The sequence below is a fragment of the Drosophila ananassae genome, chromosome 3L (assembly GCF_017639315.1).
Source record: "Drosophila ananassae strain 14024-0371.13 chromosome 3L, ASM1763931v2, whole genome shotgun sequence".
In the NCBI taxonomy this organism is placed as follows: domain Eukaryota; kingdom Metazoa; phylum Arthropoda; class Insecta; order Diptera; family Drosophilidae; genus Drosophila; species Drosophila ananassae.
Genome location: NC_057929.1, coordinates 4,052,921 through 4,074,256, shown reverse-complemented (window position 1 = coordinate 4,074,256; position 21,336 = coordinate 4,052,921). Strand labels below are relative to the sequence as shown.

The 21,336-nt window shown below is 43.3% G+C and overlaps 1 protein-coding gene across 1 annotated transcript in view; it reads left to right on the top strand.

The window, feature by feature from the left end:
* Positions 1-1,014: 1,014 nt before the first annotated feature.
* Positions 1,015-21,336, top strand: part of LOC6495053 (zwei Ig domain protein zig-8) — a 48,278-nt gene continuing 27,956 nt past the window's right edge. Inside the window, exon 1 of the mRNA XM_001959127.4 lies at positions 1,015-1,810. Coding sequence (XP_001959163.2) covers positions 1,717-1,810 — 94 coding nt within the window. The 5' untranslated portion in view covers positions 1,015-1,716. The remainder of the gene's footprint in view (positions 1,811-21,336) is intronic.

The following is a 21,336-nucleotide window of genomic DNA, read 5'->3' as shown; positions in this document are numbered from 1 at the left end:
TAAAAGTTTCGCAAATTGATTGAAATTCTCGTATGTGCTCGTTCTTTGTGTGGAGAGGTTGGGGAGTCGATAGGGCTTTGTTTCCGAATAATAAAAACCACCAAAAAAGGGGGAGTTGAAGCTAAAACTGGGTAATTACAGGCATTAATTAAAAATGAATTTTTTGCTGGTCAATTGAACTGAAGAGAACTTGTAACTTGCCAGCCAAGTCACACTTTGCCGGAAGTAACTTTCACTCAGGGATATTTTCTCTTTGGCTTTCACTTGTATAAGAGTCACGAGGAAGTCTTATACGTTCATTTAACTGACCTATGCCAGGATTTAATTTCTTAGTTTTTGTTTTGGGCATAGTTCTTAAGTTTATTTTATTAAAAATTAATCAGTTTTTGATAGTCTATTTTATATAATTTTCCCTATTTTCCTAAGAAAATAAAATTGAATTAAAATGTTGCAAAAGTATTGCTAGCAAAAACCCCAAAAGCATCAAGAAATCTTAGATTTGTTTAAAATTCTGTTTTATACACAAATATTTACATTGGTGGCAAAAAAAAATAAACATTTCACACTTTATTCAAATAATAAAGTTTGTGTTTATTGAATAAACATTTGAAAACAAAACACATACGCTAAAATATATAATTTTCTTTCAAGAAATGCCTATTTATCTAAAAATTAATTGTATTTGTTTATCCACCTGAGCTGAGGAATAAAAATAAATAAAAATACTTCAATAAGCTCAATCGAGGACTTGCAATAAACAAACAAAGAGTCTTAATAGCTCCACTCCAAGATTCTTGGCAATTTCGTGCTCCAATAACCCGAGCAGGCTCAAAGTCCCCACCATATCAAGCCACCCACCCACTCACCACCCGCCTGGTGGCCTTTCTCTCTTTGGGGCACTCTCTTAGCCCGTAGCCGAGGCCCAAAAAGGTGGCCCAAAACCGAGTGGCAGCCGACGACTAACGGTGGCATTCGTTTCGCCTGGTGGCGACCCGACCTCCGTCCGCCATACAGTCAGTTTCATTCTGCAACTCGAAAGCAAAGCACGTGTTTCTGATTTATGTGACGCGGGCTAGTAGCCACCGGACTTCTTAGTGGAGAGTGTTTTTTGGGCTCAGAAAAAAAGGGCCTAATGAGTCGAGGGCCCTGCGTGTTAATGGCGAATTAATGACGGGCGATTAAAATGCAATAGCCACGTGCATAAGCCCCATAATGAGTTGAACCATTCGGACTCGGACTCAGGAACCAGGCCGCAAAATACACAAAGTTAAACTAGAGTGCGATACAGTGCGATAAATCAAGTAGCTCCTACTTAGCGGCTCTGTTTTGGGGCTTAAGATCTTTTTCAAAGTGAGAAGAGAAGAATTTGTGCAAAACTCAATTTGTGGAACAAAAAAACGGTCCACAAAAAAAGGGAAAACGCTTAGTGAAAAAGAACACAAAAAAAGAATTAAATAAAATATAAAGTAAGAGTAAAAACCGTGCAGAGGAAACACTTTCATTGGTCCCCAGGCAGAGCTTAGAACCGAGACTTTTTTCCGGCTCTAATTTGACGGAATCGTTAGTTGACCAACAAGGTCCTATCCCCAGGAACCGCCTTCCCCCGCAACCACACCCCGAGTGTTGGCGGATCGCGTGCCGAGGAGTACAAGCGTAATAACAATAAAGTTGCCGGATAACAACCGCAGATATTGAGGATACAGCAGCAGACACAGAATGAGTGCGATGTCCCTGCCATCCAGAGCCAATTTCGGATTACTCAACTGGCTCAACGGCTGGATGCTGCTTCTGTCGATGGTTCTGCTACGAGGTAAGTCAGACTCGTCGTCGGCATCGGGGCTTTTTAATTAAATAATCCAATTTATTTTCATTTAATTTCTAATTAAATTTAATTTGTTTGCACCCGGCCCCGGTGGCTGAGCTCTAATTGCCGAAAGCAATTGGGCGACCCCCCAACCTCTCGAAGGTTTTGCGTTTGTCGCCTAGGATATCCCTTCCGATTTCCCGGAAAAACGAAAACAAAAAGAAAATAGAAGGGGGGAAAGCCCGCGGAAAGTTAAGGGGGAAGAATGCGAATTGAAATTCTTTAATTTTTGTGCTAAGAATTTTAATTCCCCCTCAGACTGGGAGAAGTTAACCTTTTTGTCTTGAAGAGTCAAAAGGTGAAAGCATTTAACGCCAGCTCCAGCAGCCCTGGCCAAAAAGGTCCTGGCCAGAGTCCTAGTCCTAGATTCTCAGGCGTCAAGGTTGGTACAGGGAGTGGCGGAAGGGCCTGGCCTGAGAATGAATGGACAAACATCCAACCATTCAACCTCAAAGTGTGTCCTGCGTCCTGCCACATGCAATGTGCCATCATATATACACATGCCACATGTGAGATGTGCGATGGGCGATGTGTGGGTGAGTGAGTGGGCAGGGCAAACATTTTATATAATACTTTGCAACACTAGGGCAAAAATCTCACTTTCAATGCATCAAATACTAGAAGCGCGCAGCTGAGATAGAAATGTGGAACTGCAACTGCAAAAAAAAATATACACATATAAAAAAAAAGGAATAACAAATACTAACGAGCGGCAGACACTTGGAAAATGCTGTTGAAGCTTGGTCAGGGTCGAAACGCTCCTGGCTGCAGTTGCTGTTGATGTTGCAGCTGCCTCCTCTCCAGCCTCTGCTGCTGCGTTGCATGTGGCAGTTGACACACGAAACTAGTGCCAGTGGGCTTGGCTTTTTAGTTTTTGGTTTCGGGTTTTAGTTGTCTGTACTCAGGACTCTGTGCTATGGTCTCAGTTTTCTGTTTTCAATTTCCAGCTTTCCGTTTTCCCAGCCCTGTGTGCACCCTGGAAGGCCGGGTCTGTCATTTCAGTAAACTGCAAATTGCATTTTTATATAATTTTCCATCATTTGCCTTGGCGGTTCGTCGGCCCCTTTGTAATTTTCAAATAAAATACTTTCCGAATGCAATTCACTTTTGCGCAAATTGTTTCCTTTGCTTGCCTTTGACTTGCTTGCTTCCACGTCTCTTGGCTTTCCTTCTCTTGGCTCTTGGCTTTCTTCTGGCATCTGTCTGGGCATTTCATTTGGCTAAAAGCTACTTGAAGTTGGTTAAGCACAGACAAACAGAAAATACTCATTTTGGCAATTGAAAGTCTGCCGAGAGGCAGAAGCAATCAAGACGGCTTCCCACTGAATTGTTCTTCATATGCCAGAGATGATGGTTTTTCTTAGATATTTTCAAAGGTGATGGATATTATTCTGGATAGATATTTATGTTTATCTTTTTAAGTACTATGTTGTATATTATATATGGGTATTAATAACTTTGCTCATCATAGTTATAGAAATATTTCTGATCCTTAAAGACTAAAAAACCCGATCACTACTTATTTTTTAAACTATTAAAAAACTCCCACATATCCCTTATACTCTTCTCCATAAGAGATACAAATAGTGTAATAATTGGTGTGGAAATTCGTCATTTCCATGGAAGCTTTCCCATATTTTTTAGGTTCTGAATAGTAAGTTGTTTACCACTTTTTCCTCGATTAATTGACACCGAAGAGTTCGACAAAAACACACGCATATTTCCATAATGAATTCATAAAACTTTTTGATCGTGTCCTTTCGCGGTCTCATGTTGTTTGGTTTGTTGGTTTATTAATAAATAAATTTCACCCTTGCGGTTTGCACGTTTATGTTCGACTGGGTGTTACGATGTACGTAAAAATGCAGATATTTGCACAGCTGTTTGCCATTGAAGGCAAACAAACGATTTCCTTTTTTCCACGCCGTGCCGTGGACTTTTTCCGCACTCGGTTACTGTTAAATATTTTTGTAAATATTTTTCGTGACACTAAAAACGAAAAGAAATTATCAAACCGATAAAAAAAATATATGATAATAGCAGACGTGATTTTCAGTTGAGTCCGGTTAATGCAAAAGTTATGCGGTTGTCGGGGGCAGGCGAAAAAAATAATAATAATTGATTGGTGGTTCTGGGGGGATTTTGGGTGGAGTGGGCTGGCAATCAGTGGAGCACATCATTCAGCAGTGTCAGACTGATGAATGAACCCAGGCATTGGCCCAGACAAGTGCCTGGCATCACGCACACACACCACACACATGCACGCACCACGAGGCGCCTTGAAGTATGCAAAGCACATCCTCGAGGGTTTCCATTCGACGGGGTAAGATCTATTTGCCGGCGGGTCCAGGTTATTCACACAAACATCCAGCCGAAGCCCGGCGGTTTCTCCAAGGCCAGCCCAGGCGCACATTATCAATAGGACGTAGGCGGCGGACCTGATTTCCCCGTCATACATATACTTTTTTTTTGGGTTCAAAAACACACACATATTTCTTATTTCCCCAAAAAACTGCTTGAAGAAACAAACTTTCCCTGTTGTTGATTTTAATGGCATATGGTTCCCATGGCTGGAACCCACGACGAGTGCGTGGGAAAGAGTTCAACCGGAAGGGCAGCAGACTGTGATTTGCATAAGGAGTGTATAGCCCTGCGGCGGAACTTAATGGGGTGTCATTAATCATTTAATTGGCATTAGGCTTTGGTTGGTTTTTTTTGACAAGAAGTTGGTTTTTTGACTAGTCTTTTTAATATTTATGAGGTATTCTATTCTATTCAAAGAATAGTGGATACATGGGATCAAAAGACAAGGGATTACTTTTTGATTTACTTTGAAAGACATGGTATCTGGGTCTGAAGTCTCTGAAGTATATTAATAGGAAACTCAGGTTCTTAACAGGTACTTGACTTCTGGGACAGGTTTTTTCTACAAAAATGTTTTCTTTTTAAGGAAATATGAAAAGATGTCATTGACAACGGAAGCATTTATTTTTCCGAAAGTTTTTCCTGCTAAGGTTACGTTTTTAGGCAGGTCAGACCGCCAACATTTCGGTTGCCTTCGTAACACTTATGGATTTGACATTTATATGACAGCCAAGGTTTTCTTTGGTATTATGCAAGAGTGTGCAAAATTTTTGTTTCCCACACTCATCCCGTATAGTGAGTTCTTTGTTGTTTTAAGGTTTTCATCAAGACAGAAACACAGCCAACACGGAAAATTGTTTTTATTTTCCTCGAATTCGAATCAAGATTCGGCTAGGAAGGGGGTGCCTATGGAGGGTGGGTCTGTATACATATATGTGAGCATTATTTTTTGATTCACTTGGCACAGCGTTTTTCCTGCAAAACTCAACTATTTCGGTCACGTAACTCTGGCCCAATAGCAAAAAGCGATGGCAAAACGGAATCAGCCAAGAATGAGCAAAATTTATGCATTTGATTTCAACTAATTTTCAGAGTCCGAGCATGGCTGCGAATTGTTTTGTTTATTGTCGGCCAAATTAGATGCTGTCATAAATTAGCTTAAACTAGAGTGGCTCTCCCCCAGTGGCCCCTTTCCAGTGGTCTGGTCTCAATTGTCTGCTCTGTTGCCTGTTTTTATGACCACCAAACAGCCTTGAGCGCCCCGAAGACGTGGCTATTAAAAAGCACTCCAGAATCGAAAACTCTTCACCAGCTGCGCTTTCTCCCAGCTCAGCCCGGTTTTAAAGCCTTTAGCCAAAGTGCCAGCTCAAAGTGAACCAAAACACTTTCAGGGCAGACAGGAAGGCAGGACCCAAGACAGACAAGCACTGTCGTAAAAAGGATACACTCGCTATCGCTATAAGTTTCGCTGCGGAGCACGGGGAGGTGGTAGGTAGGAGTGCCTTCAAGGTGCCTTGAAGTTGTCGATAAATCCACAGGAGCAACATAAACCAGTTGCGCGGCTCTAAAAATCGTGTAGGCCTCAATGATTTCCCAAGTAAAATTCGTTTTATTAACACGGGGACACAGGGACACGTCACACGTGCTGGGGACAAAGTTTTCCTTTTGGTTTTTGGGTCTTGTTTTTGCTTTTTCTGTAGCTGTTGCTGTTTATCCCGGGGCGTGCCAGTAACCTACATGGGATGTTGTTCTGAGCCGCCTTTTCTCGTGACTGTCTGAGCCGCTTTTATTAAAAATTCCTCACACAAACGGCCAGGGATATGGTAAGAGTAAGGGAATGGGTGTTAGGGTGGAGTACTACGAATGGAGCTGTAGGATCGGATGGCTCTGAGAAAGAGATGCCGAAATAAGCATGTTTAAGGCAACCAACTAGCAGGAAACAACCAACAATTGTCTATGCTGTTGCTGTTGCTGCGTGCTACTCCTATGTAGCAGTAGCAGTAGCAGTTTTATTGCTATGTCATTCCAGAATATTTCACACAGACACATCACACAGCAGCGACAAAAGACTGGGGCGTCGACATTTCGGAGCTGAGCCGCATTGGCTCCTTATCCTTTCGTCGCTGGTTATTTAGGTGCTACCCTGCAACATCAAAAATAAAATACATTTGATGGATACTTAATACTCAGAGCCAGGAAATGGAAAAAAATGAATGGTTTGCATGAATGGTTTGGATAAAAATATAAGCCTTTATGACTTTTTTCCATTGAAAGTTAATTAATTAATAATTTTCATGCATAAAAATGATGTTTAATAAATCAATGATGATGTTTGCTTTATTACTTAGTTGACATATATTTAAGGATTCTATGAAAAAAGGCATCACTTTTAAGCCTTTAATGGTGAAAAATAACTATTCAATTATGATTTTAATCCTAAATTAATTAGAGTTGGTGAGGAATAAGTATGTGTGTATCCCGAACTCGTTTTTCGAAGAACTAAGCATGGCTTGGTATCCTGTTGTATCCTGCGACTGTTTTATGTTACAAAAGGGGTATCAACGAGTCAATCGCCTCGACATTTGTGCCACTACTTGTCCCTTATTTATTTGTTGTACATGTCTGCCTGGTGGGTTTGTTATTGTTGCAGCCTCCAGTGCCTCTGCCTCATCCGCAGCCTCTTCCCGAGTTGTTGGTATTTTTGTCAACAGCGTTCGGCGCCTGGGGGGCTGACGCATTTCTCATGCGCTCGCGCGTGTCATATTTATTTATTTCGCCTTGGACCGCTCCGCCCCAACGCCTCACCCTCACCCCCACACCCGCCTATCCTTCAGACCCCCTTTGTCCTTTTTTTTTTCTGTGGGATATGTGTCGCACATACTAACCGTTTGCAATTGTGTTGATGTGTCATTTCCTTTTTTTGAGCTCTTATATAGTCAAAGCGTTTTTCATTTCCCGTTTCGTAAGCCATTGTTGGCCAAAAAGTTTCCCACGCCCACTCCTCACTCCCCAGAGCCGATGTTGAATTCGAGTCCTTTGATATGCGCTGGAGTGTGAGTATCCTTTTTCGAAGTTGTTTGCTCCTGGAGCACTTAATTAACCCACGCCAAGCACTCCGATCCGGCAAAGCAAAGTATTCCGGCGGAGCACTCACTCCTGGCCAAAAACTTTAACGGTTTATCCAGCTGCGAACACGAATTGACAGCCAACTAACATTTATTGCCGCTTGTCATGTTCTACATTTTTATGGCTCTCGGTCTCGGCAATTATGCGCATTTGCTTTCTCTGGAAAGCGGAACACATACCCAACGAAATAAAAAAAACCCCAACTACAATAAAATAAAAAAAAAGTGAAATAAAAAGAATTAATGAAAATACAAGCAAGCAGCCAACCAACAACTGTTCCATATTTGGTTCACTGAACTCAAGCATTTGCCTTAATTTTGCGGTGTCCTTTGGTGGAAAAACTGAAACGAAATGGCAGAAACTATTTTTGTGGCATAAAGTCGACTACTATACACACTTTTTTGGTAAAAGTTTGAAGAAGTTAATTAATTATAAAGGTTTAAGATAACTATCTTAATTTTACCTCCTCTAGTTTTCCCTCTTTAGTAAATCTTTATAGTTTAATTTCGAGGGAATGTAGCCTTTTTGGCTTAGAAGCTCTCTTACCAACCTGAAACATTTTCGAGTAGGCTTCGGTTAGAGCACCAACCAAAGTGGCCATGCCACTGAATATGCAACAGCGCCGGCGTTGCAACTGCGTGATGTTGTAGGTATCCTTTCTGTGTGTAGTGTGTGTGTGTTTAAATGCATTGGCAAGTGGCCAGCAGTGGCAGCAACACCAGCAGCCACAACAACAATAAAGTAACAATTGGGTGGGCTGTTAAAAACAGCAGAAAGCAATTAAACTTGGTCGCGAAAAAAGGAGAGCGGAAGACGCTGCGTATACGTAATAAATGAATGCCGAAAACTAGGCAAAGGTCGTTCGCGACTCCCGCCGAGTCCTTTCCCACCACGATTTAAGTTGTAAATGAGCAAGGATGAGGTTGAAGCTGGATGGTTGCGTCTAGCCTCGGTAATTACAACTGATTGAAGGAAAAACTTTCTAGGCCATCGAGGCCTCAGGCTCAATGACCCCGAAAATGCGGTCAATTCGTTTGCCAGCCCATAAACATTTGAATTTCATTTCATATTTCACCCCGACCATGCCCGCCCATGCACCCTCCCATCCGTTCTCATTGACATTCATGGCTGGGCCATCTATTGAACTTTTTACGCCCGCTCACAAAGTATCCTTTTATGTGGCTCGTTGTCGCCAGGTTCGCCGGGCTTCTGACCATTTTGTTGGCGGCTGTTTTGGGCCATCGGGCCTGCCTGGTCGCTGTAATTAAGCCGCCCCAATGGCTGATCAAAACAGCATCGCAGCCAGACATGGCCGCCCCCGCCCTTGTCGGAAACGCGACATTGTGCGCTGGATAAATGTTTGTTTTCGCGCGAACTCCCATAACGCCTTCCACTTTTTTTTTGTGTTTTGTCGCACCCGAGAATATTAAGCTGGAATACGCGGCAGTTTGGTGGCTTTGTTATCTGAGAGTGCTGTTCTTTGACAGCTCTGCGAATGATCCAAAAAAAGGTGAATTAACAGAGGCATTAAAAAAAGGAGTCAACATTTACAAGGACCCTTCTTTTGGTATACATTTTTCAAACCAGACGCATAGAGCTATAGCTCTTATTATGTACTATGAATTATAAAACAAAATAAAGCTATCCCCTGAAAGGGTATGCAAACATCCAACCTTAAAGTATATTATTTTTCCCCTTGGTCATTAAGAGGCGCTTTCATCTGGCGGCATCTGTAAATTATTCGAACAAATATTGGCATCGGTCCTGACTCAGGGAAACCTTGAACAAATATGAAATGCTGCTGCTGCCGCCTGACTTTTAATATTAATTGTACAAACAGCTAATGACCAACAGGGCCCTCCAGCAGAGGCTGCTGTTCTGTTTGCTGTATTCGTCCTTTCCGGTCCTCAATTCGGTTTCAATTTGCTGCCACGCATTTCTCGTTTTCACGATAAATTACGGCATTAAATAAAGTTTGTCAAAAGGAAAACCTACTAAGGGAAAACGCTTCTCTGTCCGCAAGGAGCCGACCCACCGTCCGTCGTCCGCCATCCGCTGGCCTCCCATTTGGTCTCAATCTGATTATCCCCTGGGCTCGATGGGCGTATGTGTGTGTGGCTTGAAAAATTGCACAATTCTCAAATACACAGGACACACACTTACAAATTGGGGCACATATGTTAAATTTCACAGGGACAGAGAGGATGGCGGATGTCCCTGTCCCAGTCCCTGGACCCGGCTACGTGCGGACATTAGATGACTCTCCCAGGGCGGCAGGACACTGTCCAATCCTCGGGGCGATTCCGATGTCCCATAGCCCAGGCCTGTGCGTAGGATGGATTTGATAATTTGCTGGCCAGGTCATAAGCAAAGCTTAGCTAAAAGCCGAGAGAATGGCCCGGCCTATGATGTACAACAAGTCCTGTTCAGTTCGGTAATGTCCAGTTCTGTATTGTCCTGCCTGCGTGCCATCCCAGTCCAAACTTTGAGCGACAATCTAAAATATTTGAGTGGCAGGATGAGCGCTGGCTCTGCCCCTTTTTGCTAAATGATTGTTCCTGTCCATGTAGCACTTAAGCCACATCCCATTATCGGGCCGAGAATTGTCTACACGTGTACTGGCCCAAAGGATGGGCCAGGCGAACGAAGGGCATCCTTTGGGGAAAAAAGTTTAATTATAATTTTGGTAAGTTTTGGAATGTTTGATTAAGGCTGCCAGGAGTTCTCTGAAGTCGTCCCAACCCATGCAAAAGCAGCAGAAGCTGCTGGAAAATTTCTCAAATCTGAGGAAGTATTTAACACCGCATGACTTGGTGCTGCACAACATGGCGTATGCGTAATGTCACATGCACATTGAAGTAGAATATGAAACCATCTTCAATTCCTGTTATTACCCAGCTGCTGAGTTCGGATCCTGGCTGAGTCCTGGCAAGCAATGAACGGCTCACAATAGCTGCTGAGGAGAAAAGCTCGAAGGAATGACAGTGAGCCAGGATATTTCTTTGCTGTCTGAGTATGTGGTGTGTGTATGTGCAGTTATTAATTTTGTTGCAACAACTACGGGCAGGACAGCTTGGAGACAGACTTTGCCTGAAATTCCAGTTTCATATCCCGGCCAGATATGCTTTTCCTTGAACACTTTTTGCTCCTGTTTTTGCTGCTTCTGCTGCCTTGGTTGCAATTATTTTTAATTATTTCTGTTGGCAACCACAAGCCGACTGCAGGTGCAGCTTCTGGTTTGTTTCCACAGGGAAAAAAAATAGAGAACAAATTTCCATTTATTTGCCAGCTAACTATGGCAAACATTTGGCGAAAATAAATATAGTTTCTACAATTTTAAAATCAAATATTTTCTGGCAAATAAAACTTGAAATGGAATTTCAATTGAGAATAGATTTTGTGGAATTTATTCGAGAGGCCCTGGAATTGGCAAATAAAAATTATATTACAAATTCCACATTGAGGGCAGTCATATTCCGACTCACTGAATCTGTTTTTATATTCTTTTTTCTCTGTGCAACTGCGTGTTGCAACTGTTCTGATGTATGCTAGGAAAGTTGTCAGGCAGTTAATAAGCTCACTCTTTTGTGGCTGTTGCCGTTGCCGTTGCAGCCGAGAGGCAATTTGCAGTTGGCTTAACATGCCTCGATGGCTGTTAGTTTTATGTTCTCCTGACTTGCAACAGAGGCAGGCCTTAAAGTTGATTTGTGTGCGGCTTGTGGGCAAAAGTTCCTAAGCAAATGTTGACAGTTTCGCGCTGGTGTCGGACTTTCATTTCTCACAGCCCCTCCGGGCGAGTGTCCCACCACTCACTCCTCCACTGGGTGGATCATTTAATAACCTTGCCAGATAAAAATCCAATATGGGACCGCAGGCCAATCCCACTTTGGCTTTTAGCTGCCACGAAAGTCGCTTAATGTGCGGGCAGGGAGTCGAGTTGAGTTGGGAAGTCTGTTGACAGCTTTTGCGCAAAAAGTTTTGCATACTTTTTGGCGCATTATATATTAATGATACATTTGCCAACTGTCTGAGTTGGGGGTGCGCCCTGGGTGAAAGGTGGGGGTGGATGGAGCCGAGGCATGTGGAAGAGGGACTCATTCGCCGACTCATTCCGCAGTCTCTGCATCAGTCAGTCAGTGGCACATTTCATAATCCACAATGATTGATATCACTCAGTGTGTGTTTCAGTGTAGGCCAGTTGGGAAAGAGCTGTAGGGAGGGCCGTCTATGAGGGGATTGGGGATGGTCGCATTATGTGCACTCACTTGGCGGAAGCTGCGAGACAAACGAGAAAACAAAGAGCCAGCGCCTAAAAGCCAGCAACACGAAAAATATCGCCACAGTTAAAAATGTCACAGTAAATTCATATTCATTCATTATGTTAAAATCCCCCACGGGACAAACACAAAAGGTCCATGGAAAGTGCACAAAAACAGTACGTGAAAGAGATGGGGCGATTGTCAGAGAAAGAGATGGGGGATACACCACACACACACACACTCGCTCGGAGGAGCAGAACACACATAGATTGTGTGTATGAGCGACAAAAGTGTTGAGCCCGAGTCGGAAGACTGCGAGTGTCGCATTCATTTTCATTAACCCGTTTTTAGGCCTGGCCCAGTACCCACTACCCACTCGCTCGCTCTCTCCGTAAGCCCTCAAAATTCTAGAAGCCCCTTCCACACCAGCAGCTGATGTATCACTCGCTTAAATCTCCAGCCTTCCTGCCACAATTTTGTTGCTACTCTTGTCAGCCAGATACGTATTCATGCAAATGTGGATACATGGCAAGAAACAGGGATCGTTAATAACTGTTATCCTGTTTAAAGGGACTTTGATTAAGGAAACTGGAAAATAATACAGAACGAGAAAAAGATTATATAATGAGAGTCTACAAAGCCTATGATAATAATGATTTATTTTCACATTATTTCAGTCATAAGGATCCGATTGCGAGATGAATTTTATCATTTTAATTAAAGTACATTTTTCATAATTAAAAATTATAACAAGGTAGTTATTAAATCGGCAGCTTCCACATCTGAATAAAAGTGAATGAATGGCATCATTAAATAAAAAATAAATCTATAGTTTCATTTTCATAGGCAGCGACTCTTTTTGTTTAAACTTTGAAAGGTGGATATCTTTGAAAGAGGTTAAAGGACTCTCTTGCAGGCCTAGTTTCCAAGCCTATGGAGCTCTGCCATGTGTGTGACACAAATTTATCAATTCGATATCCAAATGGGGAGTGAATCGATGTGCCAGACATCGATTTATCGATCAGAACGTGTCCCAAGGCATGGTGTCTATTAAAGAAACTTTGAATTGCTTTCCCCGAAGGCTCGAGGCAGAAATAATTGAAACGCAGTGAAGCAGCGAAACGTCTATTTGTGTGAATGTTTACCAGGCTTAATCATCTGTCAGCCGTGTTTGTGTCGTGGTGTGTACTTATAGCTTAGGCACACACGTAATTGCTAAGCAGATACCCAGAGATCCGGGCAAATAGGCTATAACAGGGGAGCCAAGGGGAGGTTATATCAGATGGAGGAGGAGACGGCGGCGAAAGTCGCATCTGCCATTAACCAATCAAGCGCAAATTTGCCAAAGCACTCGGGCATTGAGAGCCTTATTGAGCAGTGTGCGGATGTCAGGTGGTTGCCATTAATTAAATCGCTCAGATAGAAAATTAAAGCAACAGATGGAAGCTGCCCCGAGTCCTTTCCCCGATCCAGATCCGGATGCCTTCTAACGAATCGCCACAAAGTATTCATGTATATGCAGCTAATTAACATTTTATACTGCAAATACGATGAAACAAATGAATCTCTGTTGATTCGAGAGGCCCTTGGAAGACGTATACGGGGCGTATACGTGATGCGGTGGCCGCAGCCCCCAACTGTCAGCGTAAATATTTAATATGCTAATAAACAACCATATGGCATTTCATTAAATACATTATCATAAAAAAATTCCACACGCACTCTCATAATTTCATTAGCACTTCGGGGGGTATGAGCCGACTTGGGGGGGCGGCGCTTGAGAAATTCTGTTTAAAACCCGAAGATACGAAGGGAAAGCTGTGCAAACAGCCGCGATGATGTTAGCGACGAGAAAGTGAAAGCGGGCCAGTTCTGAGAAGGCAAAAAGGAAACCCTCTTAGCCACATCAGAGGCGTGTTGGAATTTAATTCTACTTAATGTTCTTGAATAAGAATGATGGTGCGCGTGGCGGACGAAGATTCGAAAGATTGGAAATCCGAATCCGAATATGGTGGGATATTTCGTTATGGTTTAGTCCTCGGATTGAATTAGCATAGATTGCTCATTCCGCTGACCCCACTGCGATTGCTTCTTCAACGGAAGTCCACGGGACACAACTAGTCCACTCCAAAGGAGTAAAAATATGCAAATAATAGCCGGGGTAATGGGGGAACCGGGGAAAACCAGGATAATGGAGGACGAGCAGGGAAAACCAACAGTAGCGGCAAAAGAAAAGCCTCTCAGCAGCGGCTTTAAACAGCATTTACAAATAATTTCCAAAGGATGAGACACTCAAACACACACACACTCACAGAGCTCGGCAAGGACTGGAGCAGGAAGAAAAAGGACGATCCGCTTTACACATCCTACACTTGTAATCATTTTTTTTATAACTCGCCTTTCCGGCACCCGGCTTGGGCCAAAAAGGATTTATTCTCGTGCTTAACTTGGCTTAGCTGACGGTTTTAAATGTAATTAGTATGCATGTTTGCATTTCGTTAGCGCTCCCAACCGCTCCCAACTTTTCATTATAAATCACGCTTGCACAGCCACGATTGCCAGGCGGCTACAGACTCTAACCTCCAGGCTCCAGGCTCAAGCGTATCCTGGCGAGCATAATGATTGCCAAAAAAATGTATTTAAATAAATTTTAATTAAAGCCGGTACGCAATATAAAATAAATAAATAAAAAACGTAAGCGAAAGTGAAACTGATTCACAGGTCCTTGGCCAGAAAAGTGCTTAAGGGGCTGGTTTTTAAGACGAGGCGGTAAAGGAGGCCCAGGACATGGAGGCGTGGCAGTGGCTGGAACAGTGGTTGCCGCTGTTGTTCTACTTACTTTGACTGATGAAGATTTATGCGGCAAAGTCGAGGTTATTGCTGTGGTTGCCAAAGTGCACAAGCCCCAGACTGACGACCGGCGACGAGACACCCAGGATGTGGCAATTTGTTTCGAGTGCGTCTCTGCCTCGCATCCTCGCATCCATTGGCAACCAGGTGAGAGGTGCGTCGAGCTAGCAAGGACTATCTGGGCCGAGAGGTGGAGCATCCCAGGAAAGCTGTCAGCCACTTACTGCCAACAAACCGCGACAGTGACAAATTCAAAATAATTTCATTTTCTCTTTATTTGCACACGATTATTCATGGCTCCGGCCGAAAGTGGCGTTTAATTAAATTTGACAACATCCACAAATATCCATTTACCAGTTATGAGTCCTATCTGGGGAGTTCTCACATGTTTCTATCCTTCAATTGAACTACTTCAGAGGATAATCTCCTAGACTGTAATTGTTTTTAAGCTACTCAAGAGTATTTAAGAACAAGTTTTGTTTAAAGAAGGCAAGTCAAAATATTAATTTCGAGAACTAAAGTCCTTTTAAGCTGAAAATATCAAGTTTAATACAAAAGGTACATATCAAACCCCTTTAGAGGCCATAAATATAATCCTTTTCCACTGTTTAGCTCACTTTTGAACCCATTGTTGTGTAATACAATGCTAAAAGCGAATGAACATAGGTCAGAAAAAGTGTTGGCCAAGCAATTTGCCATTTGGCATCGGTTTTCCACCCTTTTCCCGGACAGCGGCGGATGGCTTTTCCTTTTCCCGATTTTTGCTTGCCGGCTGCAATTTGCAATTTGTTTGTTCGCCTGTTTGGGCGTATAGCTCTCACCTCTCTGGGGCCCCGGTCCTAATGAATCTGGATTATTAATGTGCTCTCGTATTTCTTCACTTGATTATACATGTAATTTGCGCCGGGCTGCTGCCTTGTCCATTTTGGTCCTTTTTGCCTTGGCCGGGCTCCTTTCCTTTCGTTCTGTTTGCTGATGTTTTCCTTTTCGGTTTACATTTCATGATTCCTGCCATTGTCAGTATCCTTGCCCTCTCGCTATCCTGTCCGGCAATGACCAGGCCAGTCCAGTCCAGTCGAGTCCTGTCTTATCCTGTATATCCTGAAATGTAAACAAAAACTCGCCACCAGAAACAAAGTGGACACCGACAGCAGCTTATAAATTAGTGACTGACTCAATTAATGAATGGGCCCAAATTAATGGAACTTCTGCTCCGGATAGCCACAAAAAATATATATTAGACAGGAATTGCTTAAAGGTGTCCTGTCCAGTAATTGCTTCAAGGCGAGGAAAAACATTCATTTGCTGGGAAATTAAATTCATCAAAATTTTAAATCACTTCTCGCCTAGCCGGCGGTACAAGTTTGCTGCACTTTGGCTGCACAGAGAGAAAAAAGAGTAAAGTAAAAGGAAAATACTTAATCATTTAAATTGCATCAAGAGCCAGCCAGCCAGCAAGCCAGCCAGGCAATCCAAATGTATTTAGCCGCAGAAAGTATGCCACAGCGAATTCCGTCCGTTGGCCATAAAAAACAGTGCAATTCAAATGGCTTCGGGCAAAATGGCCAAAGGAGCAAGAAGCCAGGACGAAGCAAGGAAAGCAGAGTCGCCGAGATAAGTAAATCATGCAACAAGAGGAAGCTGCGGGGCAAACAAGTCCTGTGCCGCAGGAGAGGGCGAAGGAAAAAGGGGGAAAAATGTATAAAAATAAGTTTTGTATTAATCATAGAAATAGCCGGCAACAATGTGCCTCCTAATGGCGGAAATTTTATGGCAGCACTTTCTCGTTCTTTTCCCCGAAAGTGTGCAACATTTTAAATGCGAAATCTACCGAAAGAGATAAAGAGAGATGGAGATAGTAAAAGAAAAAGAGATAGATTGATGTTTAGGTGTTTTAACTGCATTGCGCCGCGAGCTAAAAATTTTATTACGTTTTATGCTCAAAAAGCCAAGTAATTAGTTTGGATATTCAACCCTCTGGGTAGTGGGTCGTGTTTCGTGGGCACTCCTGAGGCTTCTCCAGGACCTTTCGCCATGGTGTCCGTTTTATGTTCCTGCCAGGCTAATGAATAAGAATGTGTCTGGGGTGGTCAGCCTGAACTCTGTGAAGGCGATAAACGTTTGCTGTGATTATTTGATTGGAAAGCCATAAAACCCCAGGCAAGACAGGCCAGGCAGTAGCCGCATATCCTTTGGCCGGATGTGAGCAACATATATTACAAGACCATGCACTCACAAACACACTGACACGTGGGTCATCACTGGACTTTAATGGTCACTTTTATGGATACGTACTGCAATGCGAAATGCCTGTCATTGATCGCCCTTTTCGTCAGTCATTAAAATGTTTATGTCCCTGACCAGCACAGACCGTCAGTGTGCGTATTTTCGTGGCCTAATTGAAGAACTCTTCAGCCAGAAAGACATACGGTCTGGTTTAGTTTCGCTTCGTTTTGGTTTCTGGATCGGTTCGCTGCTGGCCTTAATTAGGTTGTAAAACTTTAATTACGACTCGGCGCAATCAGCGCAAATCATTTGGAATTTATGCCTATGGCCCAGCTCCCAGATCTAATTTGAATGGTCATGGACACGGACCATGGAGTGACAATCATCTGTCCCTGTCGGCGCATTAATGAAATATTCACTTGCTGTACGGCATGGGGCATTCATGGTCGGTCAGTCCCTGGAGTTGAGTGATGGCCAGTGCTTAAAGTTGCCAAAAGGATCCGGCAAGGCGTAAAATCGATTTCGTGAAATATTAGACGGCGCACATTAACGTGGCAGACTCACGGGCATGCGGCATTTAGCATGAAACATGTAGGATGTAGCATGTGGAAAGTAGTCAGACGAAAAAAGCCGTGGGCATAAATTGGATGCCAGGATATAGACGCTCACACACACTCCCACTGCCACTGGCACTACCAATGCGAAGCTCATCAAAATGCAAAACAAAATACGCACAAGTAATTCCCATCCACATCGAGTTATTTATTCTTCAATATTGCCACAAGATGTTCCAGTCGAGCATCATTTACTTTAATTGTATGCTGAATAAGTTTGATGGAATCAGTAAACTTGGCCCATCAAACTTATCCCAATGCGACAGCCACTCTTGCTAAATTGTGATGTAAAATATTCTCTGGCATTTTCCAATTTTCAGCCTCGCTTTCATGTGGTTGTTGGCTGCTGGCAATCGAGTGCCTGACAACCAACGGGGAGCGACAGGAGCGTCAGGAGTGACAGGAGTGCGGTGGCACAACAGTTACATACACTCTGTAGTACTGTGGCGACCGCAAAACGTTTTTGCCATACATATAATTAAGCAAACTATTCAAATATGACGCATACGCCATGTGGTCGGGCATCAATTAGCGCCACCAACTGCAGTTCCCGTTGAGCATACATAAATCAGTCGTTGCGCATACGCCGCGTATTCTTGACAAGCGGCTCAAAGCGGTTGACAAAACAATAAAATCGGTTGACAACACAAAATTAAATGTACTTAAGCCATTGCCAGCAGTAGCATTTCGCAGTTTTCGCCTAATTTGTTGCATTTGACTTTAATCCCCGACGTGCTGCATTCAATTACTTGCCGTCAGGCAAATTGGCTTTTTGTCGAAACCAACAAAGATAGACCGAAAGTGGATTTTGTTAGCCATTCCTGCGGCTTCCAGAAGCGCACTGGCTGCCGCTGCGAAATAATATTGATTATCTGGTAATTACCACTCATTGATGAACAAAGCCAGACAATTTATTAATTATGGAAACTGTTGAATACCCCAATCGATAGAGTAAACTTTTAAATCTTAATGGCAGACCGGCTGCTACTAGAAAGTTGTGTTGCCAAAAGGCAGGACAGTACCGAACTCTGTAAGTAGAAAATCAGGTTGGCTGGCTCCAAGCAGCCTGGGGATTAAATGAGCCCTAGGCCCTGGTGTTCGGGTGTTCCGGGTGCAGGAGTTCAATTAGTAGCCCAGGCCCAAACACTGGCTGCCAACAAATGAGTTGCACTTGCCCCCTTCGAGCCCTCTAGTTGTGGTTTTCGGTTTACGCAATAGGCCGTACATAAGTTTACAGGAAAAGGAAGCCCGGGCTTACAGGGCGGCTGAGTGCTAATTTCCAACTCCCGTGGCATATTAGTGGCAGTTGCCTTTGTTGCCACTGCCACCGGCTCTGCCACTTTTGGCTGCGTGGGAAATGATGTGGAAAATTATGCGGAGCATGCCTCATGCAAATTATGATTGTGTTGATTATGACGCATTAAAGCTAAACGAAGCAAAGACGCTATTTTGCAGCCTGCCATCTGAAATTAGCATACAGATTCCCATTGGCGACACGTAGCCATATTTGAAGACTTAAAGTTTTTGTGTTTTCTTTGTCATTTAGCTGACTGACTGGCTTCCTTGTTGGCTGGCTAGCTGGCTGTCTGACTCTGCTGGCTGGATGGCTGGCTTTTTGGTGTTGATGTCGCAGGCCAGGCATAAAATTACAAAGGCCTCCTGAAATGGCATACTTGGGGGCGCTTTATGAGTGCTAACAAGCCCATAGACCTGACTATTCCATATCACTCCCCCACCACTCCACCTACAGACGGGCAAGCCGACCCACACCAAAGTGAAGACATTAGCAGTGAGCCGGGCAAAGTAACCCAAAAATGAAGTAGAGTCCCCAGCACAAAGGAATCTGCTAGCCGAGCCACTGAAATGAAAGCCAAGAGAGAAACCAATGACACTGAAAACTATACATAAGTATTTTTTAATTGTATATTTTATTATTTAAAAGTTACTTTCTATAGATGGCTTGAGGGAAAGTCTAGCATAACTCCCTGAAGCGAATTCTAGTCTAATATTTTCTAAACCTCTTCTTTAAATAAAATCCACTATTTTTCCTCAGTGAAGAGCACTTTTCCCCCACTTTTTTGGCCAGGGAAAAAATGCCGTCATTTGCATGCATTGTCAGGCGCAGGTCTTGGGGGTGGTGGTGGCATTTCTCTCACAGAACCCAAAAAAAAAGGTCAACTTGGGTCCCCAAATTGGCACAATAGTTGCGTAGGTGTTGAATTTGTGACCGGACTATGAATAAGCTCCATTCGTTCTCCAACTCTCGACGACCCATGGAGGTTGACAGTTTTCCTGTATACGTTCCTATTTTTTTTCCTTGGCTTTTCCTCCGGCAAACATATTTATTTGCACACTTTCATTCGTTTGAGTCGTTATGCGTTCATTGTATACTATATAGTGTGTGACCCAGCAACAAAAAACAGGAAAAAATCAGCCGTGTTTCCAGCAACAATAATACTCAATGCAAATTGAATAGAAGACAGGGCAAGGACGAGGGATGAGGGCTAAGACCAGGACCCTTCGGACGTGGCGGGATGAACTGTGGCCCAACTTGTTGACTTTTAAGCCCAATAGAGTCGGCCATTAACTTGAGAGTTTTGTAAGCAGATATATTTACTTGGCCGTGCCCTTAAAGTGCCAGCTCATTGTGGTGGCAAAATTTAAGAGTTTTCCTTCAGAGCCCTTCAGACTCGTCCTGGCAGTGACGAGGCAGTCATCCCAGTATTGAAATCCATTTTCTGGGAAACTCGTCCATTTCTTAGCCATTAAAATCACACGAATATGCAAAGTAGTAACAGCTGGAGATGAAGAACAAATCAATTTGCATTTCACAGATTTTCACGGAAGGCTTAGCTTCATCATGTTCTTCCACGGAACTCGCAAATGCCATATTCTTTGAGATTGTTATTTTATTGCTTGTTACTGGACGAAAAAAAATGTATAAATTCCTTTGGAAATCTTACATTCAATCTGCTTTTAAAAATACCTTTACATTCAGACTGCCGTGGCATTCTGTCACTAATTGCTTCAGCTCCTGGCAGGACTTAACGCCGAGCTATATAATTATATTGCTCGGCGATTGTGCCTATGTCAACCATTAACTGTAAAATTATGGCTGTCATTTACAAGCACTTTCCGCATTTCCCAGCTACAACCGCTACCATCACCGCGACGACAATTTTTCCTTAATCCCGTTTTCGCCTTCAAAATTTATTTTCCTTTCCGTCCTGGTCTGGCCTGGTCCGCCACGGCTGTACAAAAATTTCAATAAATGCTTGCGCCATTCATTACAATTTATTTTCGGGATTTTGTTAATATTCTTGTAAGCGAAATTATCGCGAAAGTGGGTCGTGCCAGGATGAGGAGAAAGAAACTGGTCTGGCGGCTTTCGCCTTATCGTGTCAACTGTCAGACATACATGCCACACCATACCCAGTAAGCAAGTCAGCTGTGTGGCCGCAGGAATCCGGCGAGACTTGAGACGGACTGAGACTGAGTCCTTTGTGGCACCAAAAGAGGATGTCAGTGGCAATGCTGCAGCATGCAGCATCCAACGATTGCTCGACAGAGTGCAGAAAATCCGTTTTAAGGCGCATGTAAGTCGAAGGAATAAAAAACGAAATAAAAATTGGGAGACAGACAGAAGTCAAGGCATTGGGGGTGGGGACTTAACGCCCAACACCTCCTCCATCCTCCTCTGCCAGTTGCAGTTGAATATTTTACGCACTGATTAAAGCAAACGAAGGGAAACTTTGGCTCTGGCATTTGCATTCGCGCTCTCCCCTTTCTTTGTGAATGCATATTAAATGAGATTTTCTTTTGCCGATGCAGCATTTCGTTGTAAGTTGTTTACTTTGTCGGCGAAAACTTTTGCAGTGTTAATGTGATTAAGTTTTTGTCGGCAGGGGCTCCATAAACACCCCGGGCTAATGAGAACTCCCACGCGAACCCGGGACGAGTTCGTCTAGAGTCTAGACTGGGCTTAGTGGGTGCGGGCCCAGTGTAAGCCTCAATCCCTCGGTCCAAATAAAAA